This window comes from Cyprinodon tularosa, unplaced genomic scaffold, assembly GCF_016077235.1.
Source record: "Cyprinodon tularosa strain WSP-4 unplaced genomic scaffold, ASM1607723v1 ctg56, whole genome shotgun sequence".
Lineage (NCBI taxonomy): Eukaryota > Metazoa > Chordata > Actinopteri > Cyprinodontiformes > Cyprinodontidae > Cyprinodon > Cyprinodon tularosa.
The window spans coordinates 696,369-723,305 of NW_024039296.1; the positions used below are offsets into that span (position 1 = coordinate 696,369).

At 36.7% G+C, this 26,937-nt stretch overlaps 4 protein-coding genes across 9 annotated transcripts; 1 reads left to right on the plus strand and 3 right to left on the minus strand.

Moving 5' to 3' along the window:
* Positions 1 to 85: 85 nt before the first annotated feature.
* Positions 86 to 3,870, minus strand: LOC119796802 (coiled-coil domain-containing protein 34-like). 2 transcript variants are annotated; one of them, XM_038305531.1, is made up of 7 exons: positions 3,756 to 3,870; positions 3,191 to 3,466; positions 2,968 to 3,112; positions 1,491 to 1,598; positions 1,006 to 1,164; positions 749 to 878; positions 86 to 625 (listed from the first exon to the last, which is right to left on the minus strand). In XM_038305531.1, exons 2-7 carry the CDS (start codon positions 3,457 to 3,459, stop codon positions 432 to 434), a joined length of 1,005 nt encoding a protein of 334 aa, XP_038161459.1. In that variant the 5' UTR covers positions 3,460 to 3,466; positions 3,756 to 3,870; the 3' UTR covers positions 86 to 431. The 2 variants fall into 2 exon arrangements, with proteins under 2 accessions (XP_038161459.1, XP_038161461.1); XM_038305533.1 differs by having other exon boundaries at positions 3,191 to 3,488; positions 3,757 to 3,856.
* A 2,155-nt stretch (positions 3,871 to 6,025) lies between these two features.
* Positions 6,026 to 12,913, plus strand: slc15a5 (solute carrier family 15 member 5). 5 transcript variants are annotated; one of them, XM_038305480.1, is made up of 10 exons: positions 6,218 to 6,354; positions 6,456 to 6,554; positions 7,548 to 7,770; positions 7,926 to 8,095; positions 10,276 to 10,496; positions 10,572 to 10,758; positions 10,885 to 11,073; positions 11,159 to 11,290; positions 12,009 to 12,117; positions 12,236 to 12,913. In XM_038305480.1, the coding sequence occupies exons 3-10, from the start codon at positions 7,556 to 7,558 to the stop codon at positions 12,363 to 12,365; spliced, it is 1,353 nt and encodes a 450-aa protein (XP_038161408.1). In that variant the 5' UTR covers positions 6,218 to 6,354; positions 6,456 to 6,554; positions 7,548 to 7,555; the 3' UTR covers positions 12,366 to 12,913. The 5 variants fall into 5 exon arrangements, with proteins under 5 accessions (XP_038161405.1, XP_038161406.1, XP_038161407.1 ...); XM_038305477.1 differs by having other exon boundaries at positions 6,026 to 6,554; XM_038305478.1 differs by having other exon boundaries at positions 6,026 to 6,554; positions 10,927 to 11,073.
* On the minus strand, positions 12,614 to 16,466 carry LOC119796774 (E3 ubiquitin/ISG15 ligase TRIM25-like). Its single transcript, XM_038305482.1, has 6 exons — positions 15,861 to 16,466; positions 15,669 to 15,764; positions 14,829 to 15,074; positions 14,588 to 14,741; positions 14,123 to 14,191; positions 12,614 to 14,041 (listed from the first exon to the last, which is right to left on the minus strand). The coding sequence occupies exons 1-6, from the start codon at positions 16,437 to 16,439 to the stop codon at positions 13,512 to 13,514; spliced, it is 1,674 nt and encodes a 557-aa protein (XP_038161410.1). The 5' UTR covers positions 16,440 to 16,466; the 3' UTR covers positions 12,614 to 13,511.
* A 2,309-nt stretch (positions 16,467 to 18,775) lies between these two features.
* On the minus strand, positions 18,776 to 22,938 carry LOC119796780 (E3 ubiquitin/ISG15 ligase TRIM25-like). Its single transcript, XM_038305495.1, has 6 exons — positions 22,340 to 22,938; positions 21,473 to 21,568; positions 21,130 to 21,363; positions 19,780 to 19,936; positions 19,629 to 19,673; positions 18,776 to 19,537 (listed from the first exon to the last, which is right to left on the minus strand). The coding sequence occupies exons 1-6, from the start codon at positions 22,919 to 22,921 to the stop codon at positions 19,017 to 19,019; spliced, it is 1,635 nt and encodes a 544-aa protein (XP_038161423.1). The 5' UTR covers positions 22,922 to 22,938; the 3' UTR covers positions 18,776 to 19,016.
* Positions 22,939 to 26,937: the final 3,999 nt, after the last annotated feature.

Below are 26,937 nucleotides of genomic sequence, written 5' to 3' on the forward strand. Positions count from 1 at the left end.
GTGGTCAGAGGATCATTTAAAGTCAGAGGGAAATGTGGTTTTGTTAGCCACTTTTAGATGCAAAAAAAACTCAAGAGTCAGCAGCTGATCAGGCTTTTTTTTCTTCAAACAGAATGAAACGATTCATTTACATTGTATTTTTAAAAACTCCTGTAACATGTGCAAATGTCCAGTAATTTGAAATCAAACTATCAAAAAACAAAAATACATTTCTAAAAACTCTATGAACTTAATCATATAAAAATCATAAAAAAAATCATTCAGATTTTCTTTAAGCGAAGGCAATATAAAATAGTAAACACAGCAACAAATCCTGAGCCCTTTTAACAGAGAAGTCCTTTCATGAGTCAGCAGAGATTCATTCATAGGGCTTTGCTGGTTTACATGAGTCATGGAGCTGTGTCTAAGCTCTCTGCATCACCTTGTTTGTGTCATCGTCTGTATAGATAATGTGGTGTTCCTGCAGTGTTTCTTTGTCTTAAAACAGTGCATGGAGTTTTTTTCTGCTTCTGAGGTTTCTTGCTCGATGTATTTTTTGGGGATGTTTCAGGAGGAGGCACATGAATTGGTTTCCAGGGGATGGGATTGTAGAAGCTGGGTGCTGGGTAAGAACTGTCATAGGGACCTGAGAACAAAACAATAATTTGCAAACATGAAACCAGTATATCTCACAGTTAATATTCATTTCATTGCACATTAAGATCAACAGTTTGCAGTTTATAATTCAGATGGTTTTAGAAAAACATACTTGTCGGGTAGGAATGTGTTTTGGGACTAGCTTTGAGTTTTTCGTTGGCTTTTGTCAGCCAATCCTTAAACTTCTCCTCTGCCTTCCTACGCCGCTCTCTTTCCTGCTCCTCCTTCAGGGCAGCTTCCATCTGTCAGAAAAAAAAAAAAAAAAAAAAAAAAAATATATATATATATATATATATATATATATATTTATTTTTTTCATATTTCTTGCCCCAACCCTTTTTGAAAATAGAAACAGAAAATAAATATGACCTTCTCCTTCTTTTCCTTTTCCATTTTTTCTTGGTTCTTCTTTTGCAGCCAGTCTTTATATTTTTGTTGGGCTTTCAGTTCGATCTCCTTTTGTTTCTCCTGCTGCCTCTGCATCTCCTCTTCCTCTCTCCTTTGTTTAACAAGTTCCTTGCTCCTTTCCTTATAACATATTTTTAAAGAAATACTTTAGGTTTCTTGAAAACTGTATTCTCATATTTTAATATTTTTCTAGATGGGTAATTGTCGATTTGTAAAAAACACAAAAAGATTAGAGGTTTACACAAAGTTGATTAATGTAATTCTGGAAGAATTAATATTTCATATTAATACTCCCAAAGTCTTTTCCATACATATCTAGACATAAAACAATAATTCATATACATTTCATGCTAATGCTTAATCTAATCAAATCCCAATTTGTTCAAGACTGTTAATATTTACAAAATTATTTCATATGTTTATCAGTAAAGCCAGTTATTACTTACTTGCTCTCTTTTAACTTTTAACCATTTGTGGATCTTTTCTTCCATGACCAGCTTCTTCTGTTCTCGTTCCCTTTCCTGTAGTTCTTCCTTTTCTCTGAGTAGCCGTTCCTGCGTTATGTGACATTAGGATCTCAACTCAGTATTTCAGCAGTGGCACTTTGATATAGACTGCTAAACAGAAGACTTGAGAAAATGGTTGTTACTTCTTTTTCTCATTGTTGGCAAACTAGTTAAAGTGCATTACCACCAACTGATAAGGAGTTAAACAAGGAAATAGGAAACAAGACTAGCTTCCAGAAAAAAATAAAAATAATAATAAAAAAAATATATATGTAGTTTTCTGAACTGTATGTTTTAACCCAACATATTGAAATACATATTTAAATTCGTCCTCGTAATTTCTAATCTGTTTTATTTGTCACTCTGCCCATTTCAGATGGTCGTACTCATTTTCCCATCATACTTTCAACCATTTCCCAGTTTAAATCTCTCACTTCAAGGTACTTTTCTGCAGCTTTCACTATTCTGATTTTTTCGGTTTTCTTTGTCGCCTGAGCAGTACATTTGATCACTTATACCATTAAAAGTACAAAATCCTTCTTTTTAACAATCAGATAGTCTTTTGCAATGTTGGGGCATTCCTCCAGTAGTTTGACTAATTAAAACAGTTCCTCTGTCCGGGTAGACAGCTATAATCTTCGTTTGTATGTGGCAAAGATTTGGGAATGAAATGAGAGCGGAGGCCATCAGCTAAGAACAAAGTGGAATATTTTGGTAAGGCTGAAGCAATGGATGTCTATTAATCGCAAAAACGTATGATGTAGCGATGTGGTGATGTGGCATACTGAAGTATAAAATGCTTCTTTACCTGTTTGTCAGGGCCACTTCCTGAGAAGTGAGCCTGGGGGTAAGTATTTATTTTTAGAGGCTCCAATGACTCCCCTGCCAATTCATTTGTTCTCCACCAAGCTGCACTGAACTCTTTTCCCCTCATTCTTGTCGATCTGTATAGCTTTGCCTTGTTGAGCACTGTCTCTGCAGTTTATTAACAAGTCTCCACTATAGAGTATTTTGGCACTTCGGACTTCCCCTACAAGTTTTTTTTTTTTTTTTATCAATTTTGTTAACTGCACCAGATTCCAATCTGCAAAAGAGTCTTTCTGATGAACTAGTTTCAATCTGACTGTAATAATTTAGTTTTCCTGTGGAATTTCCAGATTACTCATCACTTGATCGATCTGAACTAGACTCCCCTTCAATTGATCTTTGCTTTTTCTTATGTTTAGATTCTACTCTCTTCCACTCTTCTTCGTTTTCACTATTTCCTTCTTCCATCCCAAAAGAATCGCTTCCCGTTTCCTTGTTACTCACAACCCAGGACATTTCTCCACAAGCAACTTAGAAACACGAGTCCCGTCATTTCTCATGGTTGTTACTTATAAGAAAAGAATGAACATAAACAGAAAAACCCTCCTGCCTCTTCAGCTTTCTTCTCCTGTCTAAGACGATCCTCCTTAGCTTTGCTCAGCAGCCACGTCTCCCATGCGCTGAGTGAAGGTGAGCCTTCAGGCCACACAGGTTCCCTGAGCTTCAGCTTTGAAGGCGTTCTGGGCAGCTCACATCTATAAATGTTACAAAAAGGTGACACTTGATCTAAAATAAACAAAAACACCAAATGTGTGTTTGAGAGGAAGCAGCACCTGTCTGGTGATGCACACAGCCTCGAATCCTCGCTGTGTCTGGGTGAAGTCTGTTGAGATGGGATAGATCCCAGCTCTTCTTCATCGCTGTCGAAGCTGTCATGATAGATGGGAGAAAGCAGCGAGAATGTGTCCTCATCGTCAGACACGACGCCATTATCCAAACCTTTGGCTGGGAGGTAGCTTTTATCTTGGCTACTCTTGACGGGAGTCGAGCTGAAGCCCTCCGAGGCAGAGGCAGGAAACTTCGGCATCCTTCCTTCCGCCATCACCAGCCTTTTGGGGGTTAATTACCCCCAAAAAAGAAATAATAATAATACGTTTAACACTTTCATAATCAACACTTGGTGGGTTAATCACTAATAACGTCAAAAGAAACATAACAATTATATCTTAACATTCTATGCTTTTGTTTACATCAGATCAGCTAGCAATTAGCAACACTAAGCTAGCCAGCTAACTTTAGCGTTAGCATAAGTTATTTCTAACGGGCAAAATAGTTAAATCGTTGAGTATTGTATCTGCATATGACAACACAACCAAACAAATATGAAAACAAACTTACCGTTGCGATAGAGGTAGGAATGTTTCTTGTTTGCAGCTCTCTTTCTCCAGCTGAGGTGAAACAGTTTTGGCTACAGCTACTTTCTCCCATGATGCACCGCGCCCCCAAGCTCTCAAGGACGCTCTGAGTTGCCATAGAGACGATGATGCTTTACACTTGTCGCACACAACTGAAACCTGTAAAATAACGAAACTATTTATAAAAGCGCGCTTTTATTCTTTACTATCTTACTGAATTTTGGGACATAATAACCTAATTTAATAGTTCTAAATCAACTAAAACATCAAATATACGTCCTGTTTCATGTTTTTTGCTAAATGTACTCTTGCTGCAGTTTGCATCAGTCTTTTGAACTTACAATCTGGTTCAATATTTTTTTGCAACTCATTTCAGGAAATAAAACTCATGTTACCTTAGACTCACTAATCAGAGTATTAATGCTTTGGGTCATTCTTTTTTTTTTTTTTTATTTTTTTTTTTTTTGCAGGTTGACAATTATGACTTACAGGTAATTAAAATACAGAATCCGGTATCTTAGAGGACAATATTGTGAACAAAATTAAACAAAACTCAAAAATCACCTGCTCTTTATTATCTCTAAGCCACAATTACCAAAATTAAAAGCCATAAATGATTAAAATATTCTACATTATGTGTAATTATTTATGCACATACAGTTAATGAATGTCACAATTGGAGAGGTGTGAAAACAAATGCTGAACTTTTAAGGTTTGATGTAGCTGAGAATCTGGAAACCATATCCAGAAAAATTGATTTTATACCCACAATTTGCAATAAATTAGGATACAATAAATTGCTTTGAAATTTTTTGTATGTGTAATTTTAAAGGTAATTTTGAGTATAAATTATATGCATTAGATCTTAAGCATCGGAGTTTTTTTTTTTTTTTTTTTTGCAGTAATTTTTTTAATTACTTGAGTAAATATTTCACATAATTGTCATTAAATTTGATCAAATATAAGAAGATCAGAAGATCAAACATAAGCTGGAACTCCTTGTTTTACTACCAAGTAGGACATTTCATTGTAACCCAAAATAATTTTCACAATTTGAAACCTACAATATTTAACATAAATATGATACTTTTCATTTTAATCTTTGTTATCCTTTCTATTTTTTTATTTGTTTTATTTCTCCCTGTATTTGTGTTTATTTACAGAAAGACTTGTGGAGAACATTTCGAGCTGACTCTTTAAATGCGTAGTTCTCAGGGTTGTACTTCCAAAGTAATATTAATAGGGAGATTTTGCACAATAAACTATCATATTTAAGTTTTTAACTATATTTTTGAAGTATTTTGGCATTCAATAATGTTAACTTTTATTTTCCCCAAAGACTCTCAGCCTAATCTAACTTTACATTACACTTTTCAAAAATACCATGGTTAAATTATTTATTTTTTGATGATTTATTACGTGATTGGTTTAAAGCTACAGTAGAATTTTTCAAAAATAACAGTTTTAGGTCTGGTCATTTGTTTTCAGGCTCATCAGTTTACTGGAATAAAATGCTTTTCCTCATAGATTTAGATATAGTTGTAGTTAAGCTGCCCTCAATATCACTCCAGTCTAACAATATGAGTCTAATTACCAGCAGTTGACTCTAAATTAGCTCGCTCTTTGAGGGACAATTTTAACAGGTAGATGTGACATTCTGAGTGGGTTTGCAACAATACACAGCACAGGTTCATTTACTGTTGCAGTTCTTTGCTCAAGCTTAATTTCTTTTTTTTTAAGCATTCCAACAGATATTAAAACAATAACCGAAAGTGGTCCAGGATCTTTGAAAAGTTAAAATTCAGCATTAGCTATAAGCAATGTGTCGGTAGATGACAATAAACAAGAGAGATTAGCTTTTTGGTTCAATGTGGATAAAGTTTTCTTTGGATAAAGCAATTAAACATGATTTTTTGTTTTTTCTTTTTTTCTCATAACTGTTAGGTGTAACATTCAAGTTACAAAGTTTTGACTTTATTAAAGTAATGGAAATTAAACAATTAAATTTAAATTAAACAAACATGATGTGTGAAATCTAATTAAACATGTTTGCCACATCATGGACAACTGATGGGACATAGGTTATTGTAAAATTTTTATTTTAAACAAGAGGGGGATATTGTTTTGTTTGTGAGCCTAGAAAAATCTGGAAGATCTTCTCTAAATGGCTTCCCATCCATCACTCCTTGACATGATCTTGCACTGTGTGTCAGATTCCCATAAGGTAAGCACAGTTCTGAGTAAGATGATAACAGGAACAGCAGTGACCAACAGAGACTGAATGTTTCTCATTTATCTATATTTCAGCTCAGGAGTCACACCAGGATGCAGGATTCCAGCGTTGCTCTCTGATGGCTTTGCTTCATAAGAACATGAGTTCTCATTAACCTCCAGACTTTCGCCAACTGAGCAGCAGGGGATTCACCTCCCAGTTCCAGTGGAATGGTTGCAACAGAGCTGAAAAGAGTAGCGGCCGGTGGAGGAAGAGAGCAGCGTTTCTTCCGGACACGAAGAACACAGAAGAAGTCTCACAAGAAGCTTCAAGTTGTCATCTGTGTGCTGCTGGTGGAGCTGTGTGAAAGGTTTACATTCTTTGGGATTGTGTGTAACATGATTCTGTTCTGCACCGTGAAGCTTGGCTATGACAACAACCTGGCTGCAACCATCAACCTGTGTTTCATAGGAGCCAGCACTCTGACCCCTGTTTTTGTTGGCTGGGTTGCAGAAACCTGCTTAGGAAGGACTAAGGTTCTTTACTTGTGTGCTTTTCTTCACTTCTTTGGTAAGCTATAGTGGAAAAGCAAGTACTTTTTATCAGTAGATAGGTATTATGATAAAAAAAAAAACAGGAATTTTTTATTTATTTTAATGTCTTAAATCCTAATTTCTGTAAACATTTTAAAACCACTTTATTTGATTTGTTCAGATATACAAAAGTATGTATGCATTTGAATTCAATTTCTCAATGTTCCCAAATTAAAACACTCTCAATAACTTTATTTTTAAGTTAAAATAAAGCAGATAGTAAATCTTTTAAAATGTGCTCTCTGTTAATAGCTCACCTGGTTTTCTGAAAGTCTGTCTTCAATTTGTTCAAAAAGAACTTTAGCCTTTCTTTCCACCCTTTTTTGGTCAAGTTCTCACTACCTGATTACAGCTCCATATTACACTTTAAGTTATTGCTAATCTTTTGTTTGTTGTTGACTTGACATCTTGTCCAGACTTTTTTTCCAGACTTAGGAATGTGGGCACGTTTAGGTGAGTAGCTTTAAAAAAAATATTTCAGGTTTATTAAAATGAAGGAATTTCAGCAAGTCGTTCACCAAGTGAATACCCTTATACGATTATATTATATTCCTGTTTTTGCTTCTACTATTTTGTTTCTATAAATCAAAATAAGAAATTAGTTAATTTACAGACGGTAAAAATCTAATTGTTTTTAACTCTGACAGTAACAAATACAAAGTTGAAGTATGGATTAACACAACACTGATTCATCCCTCGGGATTTAAGCCTTCAAGTGAAAAATTTATTTATTTATTTTTACTTGATTTATAACTAATAATTCCTTCTGTAGTGGTTGGTTACAAGAAAAGCTGTAGATACCTAAAGAATAAACCTTTAAAAGCTATTTAAAAGGTCCAAATGGCTATTAATGAATACCACTAAATGATGGTCAAAAAGTCTCTCTCTTTGACAGCAAACCATAAGTAAACAATGAAGAGATGCGACCCAGAGATTTTGAGCAGAGCTAAAGTTGTGGTGTTCCTGATAGGCACAGCCATGCTGCCAGTGGTTGCCTTTCCATTTGAGGATTTCTACATTGATACTCATCACATGACCCACAAGCTGGACCCCATGGAGCAGCAGATCTTTTTTTACATGGGCCTCCTGGCCGTCGCACTGGGCATCGGTGGCATCAGGGCCATCCTCTGTCCGATGGGGGCCTACAGCCTGCAGAGCTACAACCAGCACCAGCTCCTGTCGTTCTTCAACTGGTGGGTAAAGCTACTTTCTGAACCTCAAAGCAGAAAGCACCACCTTTAAATTGACACATCATTCAAAATGTCTTACAGGGAAAACTAGACTAATTATTTGTGTACAACTTGTTGGAAGTACATGAAATTAATTGCTTTATTTTCATTGTGTTTAGGTTCTACTGGTTGGTGAATCTCAGTTCCACTGTTGTGTTCTTAGGCATCGCTTACATCCAGCAGTCTGTGGCCCAAAACCTGGGCTTCCTCATCCCTTTCACCTCTGTTCTGCTAGCACTCATCGCCATCCACATGATGCGCAATAAACTCACCTACAAACCCAAGAGAGGTACAACTGCAGCCAAATGTAATGGCATTCCTAGCGAAAACATCAAGAAACTAAAATACATTAATCTTTTAATAAATTAGTATAATCTCACTGAAAATTCTGAAGAAATCCTTCAGAACATTTATGTTAACAAACACTGACACAGTGACATAACTGTTGTTACCCCTTCAAACCCCTTCAAAATGAAATTACCATTAACAATAATTTACATTACTGTGACCCTTTATCAGATTATTTAGCATTTTCTTTATTTTCTAATTAGTAATACCAAGTTCAGTTCTTTGGTGCATAAATTTAGATTAAATCGAACAGAATAAACTTTTATTGTTGACCAAGAAGAAGCTGATAAATGATAAAAAAAAAAAACAATAAAAACATGAGAACATAAATACAGATAAAAAGGGTCAAGTTAAATAAAGAGCTAGAGCAGTTCATGTTGTATGTATGGATGCTTTACTTTGTTGAATTCAAAAGAAAGTTTGGGATGAAGGATCCTTTTAGAGAACCTCTAGTCAGAGCAACCCAGCAGTTCCAATGAGACTTCAGAGGCTCAAACTGTCAAGACAAAAGATGAGAGATATCTGCTAAAATTCTATGAGTTTTCCTCTCTCCTCATTATAAATGTGGGTCGGGTTCTTCTGGAGTTTCCCTAAAATGTTACCAGCCATTTTCACAACTTTGTTTAACTTTGGCTGTGTCCGAGCATCCGCCCTAACCCCTAGATCCCTAAATCACTATATAGAGCGGGGACTATGTAAAAGTGGATTTTATATATATATATATATATACGGTATATATATATATATCTGCTCATCTAGTGACCATGGATGATCACTACTTTTCAAGGTGCATTTTTAAGGTGCATTGTGAGTCCATTACTTTTTTCTCCACTAGATGTTCAGAAACTCATTCAAAATGGCGTAACCACTATGCAGTGCCCTATATAGTGATTAGGGTGGATTTTGGACACAGACTTTGTCTTGTATTTGCAACTCAGGTGACCAAACCACGTATAGAGGTGAAATGTTAAAACCCTCTCAGTATGAGCAGAATACACAAACTTTAAAGTCTTTGGACTGACACCAAGACAGCTTAATCTTCTAACACGACTGAGTCACTGTGAACATTTCTCTGAATTTGCAGAGAAACTCAAGTGACTTTCATGGACTGCACCCAGATATTTCAAAGTCTCCCCCAGTTTTAACGCGCTGCCCATCAATTTGAACCAGGCCTATTGCGGGTTTTGGCTTTGTGTAAACAAGAGGCTCCTTTGTTTCAGACACATTCATTTCTAGTTGGCTATGAAGAAACCACTTTTTGAAAGCTTTGGTATGGGCAAAGAGGAGGCCTCACCAGGGGCCAGGTTACAAAGACTAACTTCTATCAGCCACTGACTAATTGGCTAGAAAGGGACCTTCTAGTGTCTTGCAACCACAAACTAATATCCTAAGCTCATTTTTGGAAATCTTTATCAAAGAGTGTTATTTTGGTCATACCAAGTCTCTATAACAAGTGCTAAATTCCATCTAGATGTCAATCACTTTGTTGGGAGTGATACTAGGAAAAGCATTTTTTGCACTTTGCTCAGCTGAGGCTAATACTGAACTTTTCAGCTACAAAACTAAGCTTCATTGTTATTTTGATATAAAGGTTGAATATGTGGAAAGTACCCATCCACAATGTGATGCTGCTGGCCTGATCCTCCTTTAAAGCCGTGTTAGAGGGCAGGACATTATGAAAGATATGAAAAAACACTGATGGGGTGTACCTGTAAAATTAAGTTAGGTCTTTCACCTTAAATATTTGGTAATGGAACATTTCACATAAACTCTAATCATCTTATCCTGACTGTTCTTCTCAGTGCTCAGATCTAAACCTTAAAAGAATTTAGGTTGACTACAGAAGGGCCCAGAGCCCTAGAGAATCAAGAGAGACTGTGCAAAGTGGGATTATCAATGATCTCTTTCTCTGTCTGTTCCAACACAGAAAACTTGGTGCACTCTCATCTTACCAAATCAATTAAATGTTGAACTTTTCAAAAAAGACTTTTGAGATATAACAGGGTCAAAGAATGTGAAGTATGTAATATCAACAAGGTCTAAAAGAGCATATGTAGGAACAAATGACACATAAAAAGGTTTATGTGTGCTGGTCTTACCTCCCGTTGGGTCTGCTTTCAGGTGGATCCTTACTGACCACACTCGGAGTTTTCCTGAACTCTTTCAAATTGTGCTGCCTCCGTCATCACCACCTGAGTGGACATGTGGTGTCCTGGCTGGACCGGGCCAAGGAGAACAATGGCGGGCGTTACAGCGAGACGCATGTAGAAAACGTCAAGGTCTTGGTGAAACTCTTCCCTCTCTATGGGCTTCAGCTGCTGTATAGAGTCTGCATCACACAGGCATGACGAACAGATTGAGAACTTTTAATACTGTTTTTGTAAAACCAAAGAGGTTGAGCAGGTGTTTTTCCACAGATTCCCTCAGGTTACTACATACAGACAATGAACTCCAACCTCCACCTCAATGACCTTCTGTTGCCCATTGGTGCCATGAATGTCATCAGCATCCTACCTCTGCTGTTCTTAGCCCCAGTGATGGAGTTTGTGGCCACCTACTTCCTCTCCCTGGAGAGAACTCCGCCTGCACCTGCACGAGTCATAAGTAAGTCTCACTCCCTCACACTCTGAGTAATCTGTAACAAATGATCTTACATCTTTCTTCTCGCTCATCTTGCAACCACATCCCTCATCTGCAGCCCCCTTATCCCATTGTACCACCCTCTTCCAGCTTTGGGCCATGCATGTGCTGCTATGTCTGTCCTGGTGGCAGGTTTGGTGGAGATTCACAGGAAGGCCTACCCACTGGTGGAGCAGACCCTGTCCGGAAAGGTCCTGCATGTGTCATCCATGCCTTGTTTCCAGCTGGCACCTCAGTACATCCTTCTCGGTGTAGCTGAGGCCCTTGTCACTCCTGCATGTGAGCAAAAAGTCTTCAAGTTCAATTAAGGACTTGAGATCTATCGGATGAAGCAGAAATGTGACAGTCTCTTGTTCTTTGACAGGTTGCCTTATATCCTTCCAGCTGATTCCGAGCCACATCAGGGGGATCTCGTTGCACTTTCTCACTTTATCCTATGGAGGGGGCTGTTTACTCAGTGCTTTCATCATTCAGCTGGTGTATTTTTGCTCTGGAGGTACAAATAAAAACTACCTAAGTCCATCTTCATAATGTAACTAAAAATTGTGTGTTTCAATTTAGAAAGTAGAGCTTATTCAATGATCATTACATACTGTGTGATTTATTTGAGTTAATCTAATTGATTATGACTTACAACTAATTAGATCTGAAAACTTGACAGCAGACTGTCAAAAAAATCTAAAGAGAGTTAGTGTTCACAGACTGCTGTATACAAGCAGATTAATTAAAAAAGGTATGAGAAAGGAAAAAGTGTTGCTATGTTTTCTGAAACTGAAAGCAGATTTAAGAGACGATGAATCCAAATTGCTTTGGATCTCGGTCACTATGACACATTGAGCACGGTATCACTTGCCTGACCTTATCCCATTGTGAACTTATGGTGTATTGTAAGAAGAAAATCAGTGACACCACAAACAGTAATGCAGATAAGCTAAAAGGCTTCGTAAACACCTCAGCAAAGCCAGAGGATAATTACCTCTATGCCACACTGCATTAATGTAGTACTCCAAGGGGGTTTTTGATCTTTGTTATAAGAATCAGTTATTTGTAAAACACGTAATCAAAGGAAAAGGAGGCAATATAATCATTGAAAGAGAATTTAGTTTATATGAATTTTATTTTTTTAAGTTTAATTGAAGAAAAATAAGCTCTTTTAATCATGTTTTTTCTCTGACACCAATTCATGAGACAAAAATGTTTCAATAACAATGCAGGAAACTTCTACCCTAACTCTCTGCATGAAGGAAACCTGGAGAAATTCTTCTTCCTTCTGGCTTCATTGATGACGATAAATACTTTCCTGTTCTGGAGAATATCATATAGGTACAGTATTATCTCTAGAATATATAATGCAATAACGTTGTAGTTATGTCATCCTGTGTGAAGGAAAATCATAGCAGTATGAGATGTTCTAAAAGTGTTTCCTTATGTTGCTGTTTAGGTACATGGATCTGAGTGTTCAGGGTAAACCCATGAGCAGCAGCTCTCTGTCTGAGAAGCTGCTGCATTATAAGGCCACACTGCGCTTCTATGATACCATTGAACATTTCTCCACCGATTCTGTTCTATGAACGCTTTTGCTGAAACCCTATTAGTGGCGCTGGCGCTGCACTTTTGTGCCTCAGTAATGCATAAAATGTTATGTTGTGGAACACAAACTGTACAAGTCCTCATGTCTGTAAATATTTATGATTTTTTTTTTACTGAAATTAACCATTTTAATTAAATGGTTGTGATGAAAGACTGTTTCAGTTGAATTTTACAATCAATGTGAAAAGGTAAACTAATATAGACATATTACAATAGAATACGAAATGTGTGATAATACAAAGATATGCTTTATTCAAGTTTAAAAATGTGAATCAACAAACATTGTTCAGACATCAGAATAAATCTTAAAACATTTCTAAGTAGGCGTGTACAGGAATAAGAAACAATCATTTCAATGCAATAATAAGCTGACTGCAAAAACTTCAATATCTAAAGCTAAAAGGAAGCATGAAGTCTGTAATCATTACATCTAAAGTCAGTAAAGCATTTCCACTCTTGTGATTTAACAAAGATTTTAACACCAAAGTGTGTGCTGTCTGTGCATATATATATCAATAAAACAAAGTAAAAAAAATACTTCACTGAGCATGTCTTGTCATTTTTGGCATATGAAAATATGTGCAATATTTTTGCATTGATTTTATTCCCATTGCTTTCTTAGTTCAAAATCCCATGATAAATAGCCATAGATTTTTTTCATTTTTATTTCTCAATTGCAAAGAAGATGATATCTTTTTAATAATCAAAAGGGAGGAACTGTGGTGGGGAAAATTAATTTCCTTTTACATATATATATATATATAGATATATATAGATTTATGATTTCTGACTTATTCATTGGGCCTAAGAGCTCCAAGACCACAACATGGAGGGTATGGCCATAATGTGAAGCAGTTCTCAAAACATTTAGACTCTTTCTCCATCTGTCTGTCTTTTTGCTTTGGGTAGAGAGGTGTGGAGACCCTCACAGCTTTTCTGCTGGGTTAATTGGGGAGAAAAATCTCTGTCCAGTCAGAACAGGCCTGAATACCATGGCCTGTTCTGACTGGACAGACTGAATGAAATCCATCAATCTCTGTTTATCTAACTGGAGGGAATAGTTGAATACAATTTTCCCAAGATAGTTCTCTGTTAAAAACAGAAAACAGTAAAAAAAAAAAAAAAGTTTAGAGGGTGCATATTTTGAGAAATGCCCCTAAATCTACTGTAAATCCAGGGTATAGCGGTTCAGTAAAGGTTGTCTGGACTTGGTGCAACAGGCTGAGGCTATCAGAGGATGAAACGCTGTAGAAGCTCAGTTTTCCTTCAGCATACTGGAGGTGAACTCCGACTCTGCGAGACTGAGCTGGAGGAATAAGACTTTTGTGAAGATTGTTGTGCCAAAAAGTACAACTGGAAGGATAGCAGATAATTTTCCAAGACAGCTTGTTGTGGCCAAAGCAGCAGCCGTTGTCATTTCCTTTCCTTTGGATGCCTTTATATGACACAGCAACCTCGATGACGCCACCGTCCCACTCCACCTCCCAGTAGTGGTTTCCTTTAAGGCCTTTTTTGCACATCGATTGGTAAAACGTAGTGAATCTGTCAGGGTGATCAGGATGAGCTTGGCCTGTTATTCCCCACGATAGTTCTCTCTTGGTGTTTGTCATGTAGAGACATGCATGCACTGTGTTAGGATCCAGCTCAGGGGCAAGATCTGCAGAAGATAATAAATTAATTCATTCAGATATTCACATTCTACGCATGTTTGGAAGAATATTCATGTTGCGCTACTCACATGTACGCATGCACAACATGTCTTGTCTTGATCTTAAACCAATATAAGGCCTCCTGGGAACACTCAACACTGAAAAGAAAAACAAAAATTCTCCAATTTAATAGGTACAATGGGGGTCCTCTTCCTTTTACAAGTCAGGTAAGAACTGTTGAGAATAAAGTCAAACAGTCAATGAAACTAGCTGAAAACAGTTTCAATATAATCTTGTCAGTGGTCATAAATAATGGCAGAAATCAGCTCAACAACGTGCCCTTTGGCATCGTTTGCTCGCCTACATGCTTTTGAAAATGAGCTTTTTGTTGACAGTTTGACTTTATTGTCAACATCTCAACTTGACTGACTTGTTGAGGAAGAAGGGAGAAAATTCCTCGCCCTAATTTATTTTTTCCTTATTGTGGCCCAAATACTTTCTCATAAAAAATGTATGTAGATCTCATGAAAATTATAGCAATATACTGAGCTCACTTGTGTTATCTTTTAAATGTCCAAATAACTGGGCATTCTCCTTGTCACACATGCGTTTCATTTGGTCCTTTTTTGCAGAAACAAACTCTGCCAGAGACACTGGTCCTTTATTGGCACATGAAATCACAGGGAGGCCACCCAGGGCCTGAAAATCCTGCAGGAGACAAAGAAATACATAATCTGGACATTCACATAAAAAAGAAAATTAAGATGAAAAAAGTGAATAAAACTAATAAATCACCTGAAGAAATTGAATGGGTTCATCTGTTTGTGCAAGTTGACGGAGATTATGGCCCATTCCCTTCAGTTTGTGGACTTCACGTTCCAGTTGTCCAATGTGATTTACAGTCCAATCCACTCCAGTTTTCTCTACCGCTTTAACTTCTTCTCTTACTTCGACACATTTCCTCTCCAGATAGTGGACATACAAACGAATATGTTCGGTGCACTGTTGCTCAAAGTTATCGCTCACCTCCCAAAAAGCATCCTTGTGGAAAACAAACCATTAAGAGCTATCATGAGCTGCATCACATGTTTCTCCTTCACATTTAGACAGTCAGTTACAGCAGTCTCCAACTACTCACGTTATACGTCAAACATTATTAAAAATCAATGAAATATTGAAAAAACTATATGTTTCCCATTTAAGTGAGGTTAGGTCCAATAATCTCGAATAAATGTTCCTGAATCAATAATATAAATAAAGGATGCATACATTCAAAGAGCTGTTTACATTAAAGTCTAAAAAGACCAGGAAGATCTCTAAGTATTCCATAGGATCTACAATTATTTGAAATAATCGTATGTTTTATTTAAAAGATTGAACGTAGCTAGTAATCCCAAACTTAACAGGTGAATCAGATTTATCACACAGTAAATCTACTAATAGCTATTTACCATAGAAAAATGAGAAAAGAAAATGTTTCAAAAATATTTTTTGACATCTTGTAGATTTCTATGAAGCCAAACGGTATTAGCTTATTGCCTAATTCTGATTTTTAATCCAGACATTTAACCCACAAAGGTAGATATAGTTCAGACCTTTCCATCCCAAGTATATGTGCTGCATTACAACACTTACTTGAATAGATTTAGCTGCTTCCTTCAGCTGTCCTATTTCATGCTGGCAAAAAAGAGTTCTAGTTGCTATCTCGTCTCTGGTCTTTTTCAGTTGCTCCTGTTAAAGCAGAAAGTCATCAACTTTTAAGAAACTGAGATTAAAAAACAGTTAAACATAAAATCCCAACTTTGGGTTTCTGTTTAACTAGATTACCTGCTTCCAGTTAACTTCTGTTGTGACTTCCACAATGTCATGATTCTTGTGCTGCACCACACAAAGTGGACACAACAGCTGCTCATCCGTGCGACAGTAAATTTCAAATCGTCTGTCATGACGAGAGCAGATGCTTTCTTTGATTCTTGCAGAGGCCTGGATCAATTTGTGCTTCATCAGAACAGGTACCTGGAGATGAGGCTGCAGATGTGTCTCACAGAAAGAGGCTAAACACATGAGGCAATACATTTGAGCTTTCCTTTTAATCTCAGAGCAAGAATCACATGGTACATCCCCAGGTGATAAAGCATCCTGTGGGTCAGCTGCAGCACTTTGTTTGCTCTTCTTCTTGTGCTCATCCAACAGGTTAGCCAAGACTGTGTTCCTCTGGAGAACAGGCTTTGGGCTAAAGGTTGTCCGGCACTGAGGGCAGCTGTATGTTCCTTCAGTGTTAGGTCCCGAATCCCAGAAAGTGTTTATACATTCCATGCAGTAGCTGTGTCCACAGGCTGTAGTCACAGGTTGATCCAGTAACTGTAGACAAATGGAGCAATCCAAGAGGTCAGCACTGTGAGCCATTTTCCCCCGCTCAAACTTATACTTTCACTTTCCTTCATCTTCTTCTTGTGTTTTTTGGTGGTTGGCAAAAAAAATAAGTTGTGCATTACCACCAAAGACTGGTATGGAGTGTGGCAAGTGGTGGATTAATCTATATATTACCTAAAATATAATCAAATTCTATTAAACAATTTGGCCATTTTTCTTTTAATATTAGAAAAGATTGATTCTGTTTGCTTCCTAAATTTCTTTGCAATATATCTCTTATATTAAATGTTTCCAGATGAATTTCTAATAGCATATCTGGTCTACGGTCTGAATGATTGTGTTTTAAACTCGTCAATACAGAGCTTTAATCTGAGCAAATTATAATGCTTAGAATGTTTAATCTGAGCAAATTATAAGGTTTAATTTCTTCCACCCACTGAACTGCCAACAAATCTGTCAAAAGTTATCCTGTGTAAACAGATAAAACTATCAGGGATTTTTTTTTCCAATCTTTACTTTAAACTCTGGTACTAATACTGCTACTCCTATTTTTTCATTTGTTTGATGCATCTGTATATATCTGAATGAATTGATAATAACTGTTTGTATAATCTTGAACCAAATTAGACTCTAAAAACAAATTTCTTTCCTATTTCTTTTCCAATAAATTCAAAATCCATGATGGTGTAACAGCTAATGGTATTAATTGACTTATTTCTATATTTTGCATCTGAAATTCCCCTGTCTTCCTTCCAGTAGTCCATTCAAAACATTTCATATATATTTTTTTTCCTTTTTCCAGTATGGTTTTAAAATGTCTTGTGTTGGATGATCCAGGTAATAGCTTAGTAGATTTAACGTTAGAGTAATAGGATGATTACTTTATGGTTTTGAACAATTTCAATTCAATTCAGTTCATTTTATTTATATAGCGCCCATTCACAACACATGTCATCTCAAGGCACTTTACAGTACAGCAGATCATAGATTCAAATTTATTCAAAGTTTTCTATCTAAGGAAAACCAGTTGATTGCATCGACTCATAGACTCGGATGCAATCCCTCACACTGTAGCGAGACTGGTGAGAAAAAAAATCCCTTTTAACAGGAAGAAACCTCCAGCAGAACCAGACTCAGTGTGAGCGGCCAACAATCCTTCCCTGTTTTAGCTGTTGGTAGGATGACTGACTCGTTCCACCTCTGTGGCAGCTCCCCTTCCTCCAAGACTTTAGAGATCTAAAATAACATCTTTAGATGTTTCACTTAAATTATTTATCATGGTGTACCAGCTCTGATATTTACCAGGTGCTGTATTTTTTGTTTTCTTTAGCACAGAATATAATTCAGCTTTTGTAAACGGTTCTTTTATTAAATTATTTCTATCTTCATTCATTTGTAGCAAGTCTTTGTATTTCAGTTTGGTGGTTTCTCTCCCCTTTCTTTCCCTCATCACTAATGTTATTTGAACTATAAATTAAACTGAATGTTTTAGATAATATTTCAGCTTTTTCTTTATTTATCTTTTATTATACTTGTTTTATCTATAATTAATACTGGATATCTATATTCCTTTTTAACACTGTTCATTCTTTTAATCACATTCCACACTATACATTTTTGTATCTCTCCCTTTCATATTACAAAAATTTTATTTGTTTTGGGCAAATCTGTAATATCATTACCAGAATGGACTTGAAGTGTTATTTACCTATTGGCCAGCTGTTTCAGATTGGGACCTTTTTCATTACAATTAAAAGGAGATGGTCGCTGTTTCGTAGTGGTGCAAAAGGTTCATAATGTCAACGGTTTCTTATCAGCTTAAATGTTTAGCTTAGGTTTCCAAAAGTAATAAAGAATATATGTGATACACCATAAAGGGATTTGAATCATTACTTATTTATATAGTCAAGAAAAAAAAAAAGAAAAAATGTTTAAGAGTATAAGTCACTACACAAATTATTAGTGTAATATATATGTGTCTTTTTTCTACTAAAATTGACTGAAATACCATGTTAAATAAAAAAAGACTGAAAAGAAACCAAAATGCCGAGTGTTTAACCAGGAAGTCTGAGGTGAGTAATCCAAAAATGCTTTTACCCTCTTCTTCAAGTCATTTTAAATCATTCAAATTGAATTAGATTAGCACAATTTTTTCTATAATCATGTGCCCAAAATGATGTTAATCTAAAAAGTAAATATCTAAGCGTGGCTTTCTTGGTTCTCCAGTGAACATGTTCCAAAGACCAGTTAAACATAAGCACTTGACTGTGGCTCCTAGATTTAATTTGCTGAACAAGAGTTGTCTGTTCTTATTAAGGTAAGACAAAGAATGACAAACAACAATATTTTAAACATAAAATAAGGGTTGCACAAAATCAGAAGTTTATTAAAAGTGAACAAATATCAGAATCCTCAGTTAATTTTTACATCCATCCATCTTTGAATGCCCCCATTTAATAACTTGACAAAAATGTACATCATTTCAGTTTATTTCAGTCAATGGCTAAATATCATATGCTTATTTTTGCTGTATGTTTTCTGGGTTGAAAACAAATTGGACTTTATTTAAACAAGCTGCAGTTCCATTCTCCTTTTCATTTTTTCTTTTTTTTACTGCTGCTTTACTATCTTTATTGATGATCCCCTGGAAACCATAAAACCAGGGTACAGAGGCTGAGAGAAAGCGGTGTGAACTTCATGGAGGAGCATCAGTTCTCCAGAGCTAGAAACACTGTAAAAAGATAGGATGCCAGCTTTGTGGTTTAGATACACTCCAACTGTACCAAAGCAGCGGTTCTGGATTTTGATTTTGTTTTCGTTGTGCCAAAACATGCATCCAGAATTGGAGAGAGAAACACTCCAGGACTTGTCATTGAATCCAAAGCAGCTTTCTTCCATGTTTGGTCCTTTATAGCACACAGCAATCTCGATTCTTGGCCCCTTCCACTCAACTTCCCAGTAGCAAACACCAGACAAACCTTCTGAGCACAACACTTGATCATATTTGGTAAACCTCTCCGGGTGGTACTGGTACTTCTGGGCTTTCTTGGTCCAAGTAACCTTGGTGTTTCCCTCAGAGACCAACAGGTTCTCAAAAGCTGTGTTGGGATCCAAACTCAAGCTACAGGAATCTTAAACGTAAAAAAAAAAAAAAATGTAAAGCATTTGCTATTCAATATAAATCAACTAAAACAATTTATGAATGTTAGGTAAACAACTTACACATCCACAATTCCTGTCTTGTCTTTGGCTCTGCAACAGTTTCAACTGAAAACAGGGAAAATGTACTGTTATCCTTTTCACAAACCCCTTAATATCACACAACCACACACCTACATATAGAAATCTTTTTGTGTGTTTTTTCTTTTCTTACAGGTCTCTGATATCTCCTTTAAAGTGGAAGCCAAAGAATCAGTTTTCTCTTTAAAGTTTGATATAGCCTTCGTAACAAAGTCAAAGGGTTTCTCTAGTTGAAGATTGAAGCTGAGGCTCGGCTCGGGTTCTGCACTGTCCAAAACAGACTTGCTTTGCTGAAAAACATAAAAGCAAAACACAATATCATAATAAGATTTACAAATGTGTCCCTATCCTTGGAATGTCGGACATTTTATTACACTACAATGCAAAAGCTTTTACATTTTGAGGCACCTCATTAGACAACAGACAGACAGGAAATGGGGTGGAGAGAGAACAAGAATGACATGCAGAATAGATCTCTAGGTCAGGATTCAAACCTGGAGTGACTATTGGTGCAACTGCCACACCCATACCCACAAATATTAAATCATTTTCTGTATGTAATTCTCCAGCACAAATAATCCCCACACTGTAAAAGAAAAGACGGAAATAGGACACTGCATTTTAAGATCTTTGCAAATAAAGATCTAAAACACATCATTTTCATATATGATTAGTCCTCTTTCCTCTTATAACAGAACATTACAATTCAATTTAATTTGATTTATAAATTCAAATTAGTTTAATTTTAATTGAATGGCTTATTTCAATTCATAAATCTAGTGCAAATTTAAAACACATCTAATCTCAAGACGCTTTACAGGGACAATTCAACCAGATCATCTAGTTAGATTGGTTAAAACTCTTCTAAGAAAAATCAGCCAATTGCATCAAGTCATTGACTTTGCAGGATACACTCCTCTTGGATGTGCATGTGGCAACAGTGGACATTCCTTTATATTGTGTTTCGATCACAGTTATCATGCAAGTGGTGACAGTTGAGAGGAAAAACTACTTTTTAACAGGAATAAAACTCCAACAGAAAAAGGCTCAGTTTGAGCGGACTTTACTAAGGCCGACTGATAGATACAAGAGGAACATAGAAGCACTGATCCATGAAGAATTTGTATGTCAGCAATGGTAGTGGTAAACTAGCTCCATGCAACTTATTTTCTTTAGAAGCAAGAGCAACTTCTGGAAAGGCTGAGCATGCAAGAGTTTGCACCAGGACTCTTTTAACACAAACCAAGAGTGTGAGGAACTGCTCCATATGCAGCCTCTAAATACAAATGCACATCAGATTTTACACTTCTATTTCATGACTGAAATTTACATTTTCCTTCAACTTATTAATGGAACCCTTTGTCTCGGTATATCACATTAAAAACGTCCAGAAAAACACTGATGTTTTGTATGACCATGTGGAAAACATACTCTTGCAAAGCATTGTATCTTAACTGCAAATGCTGTGGATTCATCTGTTTACCTGCAGAAAATAAATGTTATCCCCGGTTGAAGACAGCTTCCTCAGTTCATCCTCTCTCCTCTTCAGACTTCCAATCTCCTTCTGAAGGCGATCAGTGAGTGTGTCCATTTGACCAGTGGCGGCCTTTTCCTGATGTATGATTAACTCCTTCACAGCCGAACGTCTTTTGTTTGCCATTGCGATAATTTCATTATAAATCTTCTCATTTTGATCAAGCGCTGCATCTCTGGAAACCTAAGGGCAGTAACCACAACAAAAAAAACCTTGATCTACTTTACTATTACTTTACTGGAAATATGCTTCATAAATGATTAATTTAGCCAACAGAAACAAAGAAAGTCACCTCAAATGCTTTTCTTCTCTCTTTCAGCTGTCGCAACTGCTTCTCCTTTTCTCCAGTTGCTTGCTGGTATCTTTGTTTCTTCTCTCCAAATAGCTTCTAAAAATACAAATATTGTTTACTCAATTAAACAATACAAATATATCGTTTTTACTCATATTCAGAATCTTCTGTAATTTTTGTTAATAATTTAAAAGGCAAATTACACCAATGAAACATAAGTGGTACTGTCTAATTGTCATACCAGTCCCTCAGGGTATTGCTATTTTTATGGTAAAGTTGTGCAGCCTGTGTTGGAATTGTTTCCCTGGTGCTGTGATGATAATCGAGGTATCAGGGACGTAACCTTTTTGAGTGACAATCTCTGTTGCGGGTATGGCATTTCTATAGCAATCAAACTTTGAAGAAACTTTAGAGTGGCCAGTCTGGTTGGTTTAAGGCTTGGTTTTGGGTGTGTGTCTTTGACCTACAAATTTTATGCATTCAAACACACTTACAGGGATACATTTAGAAGTAAAAATAATGAGTTTCAATTGTACTTGTTATTTTTCCTATTTCCCTTCATAGTTATTTTTTCTATAATTGTATTTTATAAAATTTTCCCCTATAGAATTATTGGTCCCAGTTAGGGCTGAAACAAATAATCGGATTAATGGTAATTAATCAATTTGCAAAACAATCGTTAGTTGCAGCCCCTGTCCTAGAACAGGTTTTTTGCCCCAAGTCAATTAAGCAATGTTAGAGTTCATTCAATAGAATCAACTGTGCTATGTTTCCCTTTTTTTTTTTTTTTTTTTGCAGAACAAATCTGGATGATAGAATAACATAATTTTGGGAATAGTAACATGATAATAATGACAACAGTCCTACTTGTTTGTCTTTCCTTCCTGCCGCCGCTGAGACAGTGTCATGACCTTTGTGCTCATCCATGACACAAAGTAAGCAAATGCACTCATCATCAGTGCGACAGTACACTTCGAGCAGCTTGTCATGCTTAGAGCAGATCTTCTCCTGAATGGAGGTTGACACCTCCACCAGCTTGTGCCTTTGGAAAGCTGCAGACTGGTAGTGAGGCTGCACATGTGTGGCACAGTAAGAAGCCAGGCACACCAAGCAGGTCTTGACAGCTTTCAGTTTCTTCGCAGTGCAGAAATCACACTCCACTTCGCTTGGACCGGCTTTCTTTTCACCTAAAGGAGCGGCTCGCTCTGAGTCAGCCATTTTCTCAATCAAATCAACCAGCACTGTGTTCTTGTTTAGTACAGGTCTGGAGCTGAAAGTGTGTCTGCATTGAGGACAGCTGCAAACACCCTTTGGATCCTTCTGGTCCCAGTAGCAATTTACACAGTCCATACAGTAGCTGTGGCCACAGTGAAGAGTCACGGGTTTCTTCAACACCTCCAGGCATATAGAGCAGCACAAAGAATCCGGTGCTTCACTCTTCGCTGCCATCTTCTTACTATACTTGGTTAGTTTCATTTCACTAAAAACAAAACTGCACTGTTGTGTAATTTTCTCAAAATGAAAGTGAAAGAAACAAAAACTATATTTACTCATTTGAGATAAATAAGTTTAAACTCAATATTAATTATTTGTCTCGAGATTAACTCTTGGCAAAAAAGATTTATCCCTAAGAATTGGGATGCCATAAAATACATACTTTCTCATAAATAGAAGATAGCATATCATATATTTTACTTTTCTGTCTCATGATGAGGCTATTATAGTTTTTATTGAGACGATCGATCAATTGTACAATATTTATTTACTGCTACAGCTGAATTTTCACCCTCTTCTAAATTTTATTTAAGATTTTTTTTAAATGTTGCACAGAAGTTTGGAAGTGGATCTTGTTTCCAAAATTTCCCCCGTATCTTTACCTGCTCTTTATATAAAATTAGCACAAAACAAATACATCTGATCTGTCACCTTTACCCTGTCTGGCAATGTGATCCTTCTGACGGTTAATACAATGTTTATTTTAATAATAATAGTGGAAACCCTTTCTCCCCCTTTTCTACGTCCTTCAGAGGTGGATGGAGAATCCGAAAACAATACTCCAGAGCAGTACTATATCAACAAAGCTTTACTCAAGTGCATTTAACAACTTGCCCAAGAAAACTGTCAAACACAATTAAAAAACATTTGCTTAAAAAGGTGTTCAAGACAAGTACTGATTAAATGATCACAGATTTTGTTTTAACAGTAAAAAAAAATTGAAATATAAAGTAGGTTCAAATTCTGATATCTTAAAGAGCAAGCATAGAATAAATAAATACACATTTTATACCATAACACATTCAGGCAGAAGAAACACTTTGCCACCAAAAAAGCTTTTTCAACATAACATTTATGAAACCAATACTTACAAGATGGGTAGCATGCTTCCAATAACAATATAAAGAATTATTACTTATTCTATTGCACCTAAGTAATCAGCCTAATTCCAAACCGGCCCCTAAACACTAACCCTGAGCACTTACCCTCTTCCAGCGAAAGGGCCGCCACATAAGGTGCCATCCAACACCATGTAATGGTAGGCAGACTGGACCCTTCCACCCTTAAATAGCAAGTCTGCATCAGTGCAAGATCACTGGAATTTGGCAGCGGGTGTAACGGCGAACTAGTGTTGGAGCAAACATGTGCATTCAAATATAAGTCCCATTGGTTTGCTGCATCTCCATCACACTGACACGAAATTACAAGTTTGGAAAAACAAAAATATGTCATTGATACCTAAATGGAATGTCATCTTGAAATATTTTTATTTAATTGGTTAGATTTATTTTTAAGAAAATGGCAAATGTTCAATATTATGTCAACCTTCAGAGCTACATCCATCCACATGCGGCATCATTGTGTTGCCATAGCAACATTTCCATTTCCATTGTAGGGAAGAGGCTGTGCCATTCATGTTTATACCCTACCAGACATGTTCACAAGTCATTTTTTGCAAGTCCAAGTCAAGTCTCAAGTCTTGAGAGCTCAAGTCCAAGTCAAGTCTCAAGTCTTGAGAGCTCAAGTCCAAGTCAAGTCTCAAGTCTTAAAAAGGCCTGTCGCAATAATCAATTAATCGCACAAAAAATTCTAATCACTTGATTCATTTAAAAAAGTGCAATAATTTTCATACTTGCTTGTTTCTCCTTGTGTTTTCATCTCCACTGAGACGGTATAGCTTAAAGGTCGCTATTATATCTATGGAATTATCATTATCTTGAACTGCTAAATGAAAAATACAATTAAAAAAAGCACACGCAAAATTTTTTTCCAGATAAATTTTGCATTTTCTTACAGTATTTACCTGACATTTGTGGTTACAACTTTTTTTAGTTTTAGCAATACATGTCTGCTCTTTTATTGAAAATGAGGACTGTGGGGGAAAAAAACAATCACAATCCTGCCGTCCACGTACTGTTGCGTCAGTGACATCAGTGTGTTGCACAGGGAAAAATATGGTTTATGGTTTTCTTTCATTTAAATGTTAGTTGTATGCTTTGCATGTTTGGAGAGGAAGATATGATTTGTTTTTCTTTGTATTTTCTTCTTGAGCTTTGCATGTTTTGATGTTTCTTTTTTATATGATTGTTTTCCTTTATTTTAGACTTTTGAATTTTTCCTGCATGTTGGGTTGTTTTGGTTTGTTTTTCCCTTGTGACAATCCATGCGCACTGGACTGAAGTAGTTGTCTGAGGAGGCGGAGTGCATTAATTGCGCTGCGTAATGCTGCGCTCAGGTGTGAGCAAGGGCTGATTAAAGCCGACATAAAAGGAGTCTGAAGGAAAGGAGAAAGAGAACGGAATCTGCAGGTGACAAAGACGGACGCGCTGCCAGGGGAGATGCAGTTGGTATCCGTGCGCCAGGAGGGCGCACTAATGGCCCAGTAAGGAGTATTAGGGCAGAGGAGGAACCTCGCCTGTAAGTAGCGCTCCCCCTCGCTTAAAGCATAAACAGGCATATATCTTCCGACAGGGTTTTGGCGCGTGGATGCTGGCGTTCTCCTTGCTTCTCTTTTTAGCTGGATCGGTCTGGAAAGGGGTTTGGCACGCCAGGGAGTGGAACAGTGCTGGAGCGCCGCAGAGTCTGTGGATCAGCCAGTGGGTGCTCCAGGCCGATCACTCGCACCAGAAGCAGCATAACAAGCGGAGCCCAACTTCCAGCCTCTGATTTTTAAGGAAAACTCTTGAATTTTAGGTTTTATCAGGAGAAGAAAAGGACTGTTTTATTATGCCACTTTTGCTGTGGCTTTTTGTATAAATAAAACACTTGAACTTGAGTGCTTCACGGTTTGGGTTTTTTTTTTTTTTACCTCTTCTGTGTGCGGGTAAGGCGAGCGGCGATCAGTCAAGTTAGTAAAACAAAAAACACTTGAATAAGTGTTTTTACACTGGAATAAAATATTGTTCACAAGTCGGAAATCACGAGTCTCAGTCGAGTCTGAAGTCCTTTAAATGCAAGTCTAAGTCGAGTCTGAAGTCATTAAATATGCGACTTAAGTGCGACTCGAGTACGAGTCACAAACTCGAGTCCCCATCTCTGTACCCTACACCAGAGATCACAGATTAGCGGACCGCGGTCCGGATCCGGACCCACCTGCTGGCTAATCTGGATCCAAACTGATTTAAAGCTTTTATAAATTACAGCAAGTTGTCAGACGACAGTGTCTAATTTCACTTGCACCGCTTCTCCTGTTAACATGGTAAAGCCCTCCAGAGTGTCCGGGACCAGGCTGCATGTGATACAAATTAACCAATGACCTGTCAGTCTGGGTTGCTGCTGCAAGCTTTTAGACAGAGCAGGCAAACCTGTGGCAAGCTGGGTGATGGGAAAGAAGGAGAAGATGATGAGAAAAAAGAAAAAGAAATTGTGAAGTGCTGGAAAAAAGTGCAGTGAACTGGTGACAGAAAAGTGAAATGTTGTGCTCAAAGATAACCCTGCACATTTTGAGTATGTTTGGCCAAACCTTCTGCTGTGAAGCATGAACATAAACAAAAATAAATATCGATCCAGGCTCAAAATGAGCACCTTTATATGTGCTTGAGTATGGCTTTGTCGCCATTCCAACCCAAATTTAAAGCCTTGCAGGGCAGCCTAAAGCCCACCTCTCTCATTAAGCCAGAAGAAAGAAAGAAAGAAAGAAAGAAAGAAAGATACTGTCAGTTCAGTCGTTTTGTTAAAAAAAAAAGTGACTCAGGAAATTGTCTATATACCGAACTGAACGATTGTTGTTCTCTTCTTCAAAAACAATTTAGATTTTGAAATGGAAAAAATGGAAAAACGTTAGATCTTTTTATTTAAAAATTCTATGTATAACATGGATGTATAAACACCTGCATTTTATTTCAGTTTTAAATTTTGTTAAAAGTTCTCTTTTCTTTTTTCTTATTATTATCAGTTTCAATATTTTCTTTTTTGTTTAAAAAATGTTTTTCGGTTTAAAATATTTTTAAATTAAAAACAAAAATGACTTT

Excerpts from the sequence above, each read along its gene's own strand:
- LOC119796802 (XM_038305531.1), bottom strand. The coding sequence starts at position 3,459 with ATGGCGGAAGGAAGGATGCCGAAGTTTCCTGCCTCTGCCTCGGAGGGC. Across the intron at positions 3,113-3,190 it reads CTGTGTGCATCACCAGACAG|ATGTGAGCTGCCCAGAACGC; the intron begins GTGCTGCTTCCT and ends TAACATTTATAG. Across the intron at positions 1,165-1,490 it reads TAAAAGTTAAAAGAGAGCAA|GAAAGGAGCAAGGAACTTGT; the intron begins GTAAGTAATAAC and ends ATATGTTATAAG.
- slc15a5 (XM_038305477.1), top strand. The coding sequence starts at position 6,215 with ATGGTTGCAACAGAGCTGAAAAGAGTAGCGGCCGGTGGAGGAAGAGAG. Across the intron at positions 7,771-7,925 it reads CTCCTGTCGTTCTTCAACTG|GTTCTACTGGTTGGTGAATC; the intron begins GTGGGTAAAGCT and ends CATTGTGTTTAG. Across the intron at positions 12,118-12,235 it reads TTCTGGAGAATATCATATAG|GTACATGGATCTGAGTGTTC; the intron begins GTACAGTATTAT and ends GTTGCTGTTTAG.
- LOC119796774 (XM_038305482.1), bottom strand. The coding sequence starts at position 16,439 with ATGGCTCACAGTGCTGACCTCTTGGATTGCTCCATTTGTCTACAGTTA. Across the intron at positions 14,742-14,828 it reads AACCCATTCAATTTCTTCAG|GATTTTCAGGCCCTGGGTGG; the intron begins GTGATTTATTAG and ends TGTCTCCTGCAG. Across the intron at positions 14,042-14,122 it reads CATGTTGTGCATGCGTACAT|ATCTTGCCCCTGAGCTGGAT; the intron begins GTGAGTAGCGCA and ends TATCTTCTGCAG.
- LOC119796780 (XM_038305495.1), bottom strand. The coding sequence starts at position 22,921 with ATGGCAGCGAAGAGTGAAGCACCGGATTCTTTGTGCTGCTCTATATGC. Across the intron at positions 19,937-21,129 it reads ATAACATTTATTTTCTGCAG|CAAAGCAAGTCTGTTTTGGA; the intron begins GTAAACAGATGA and ends TATGTTTTTCAG. Across the intron at positions 19,538-19,628 it reads AAGACAGGAATTGTGGATGT|ATTCCTGTAGCTTGAGTTTG; the intron begins GTAAGTTGTTTA and ends TTTACGTTTAAG.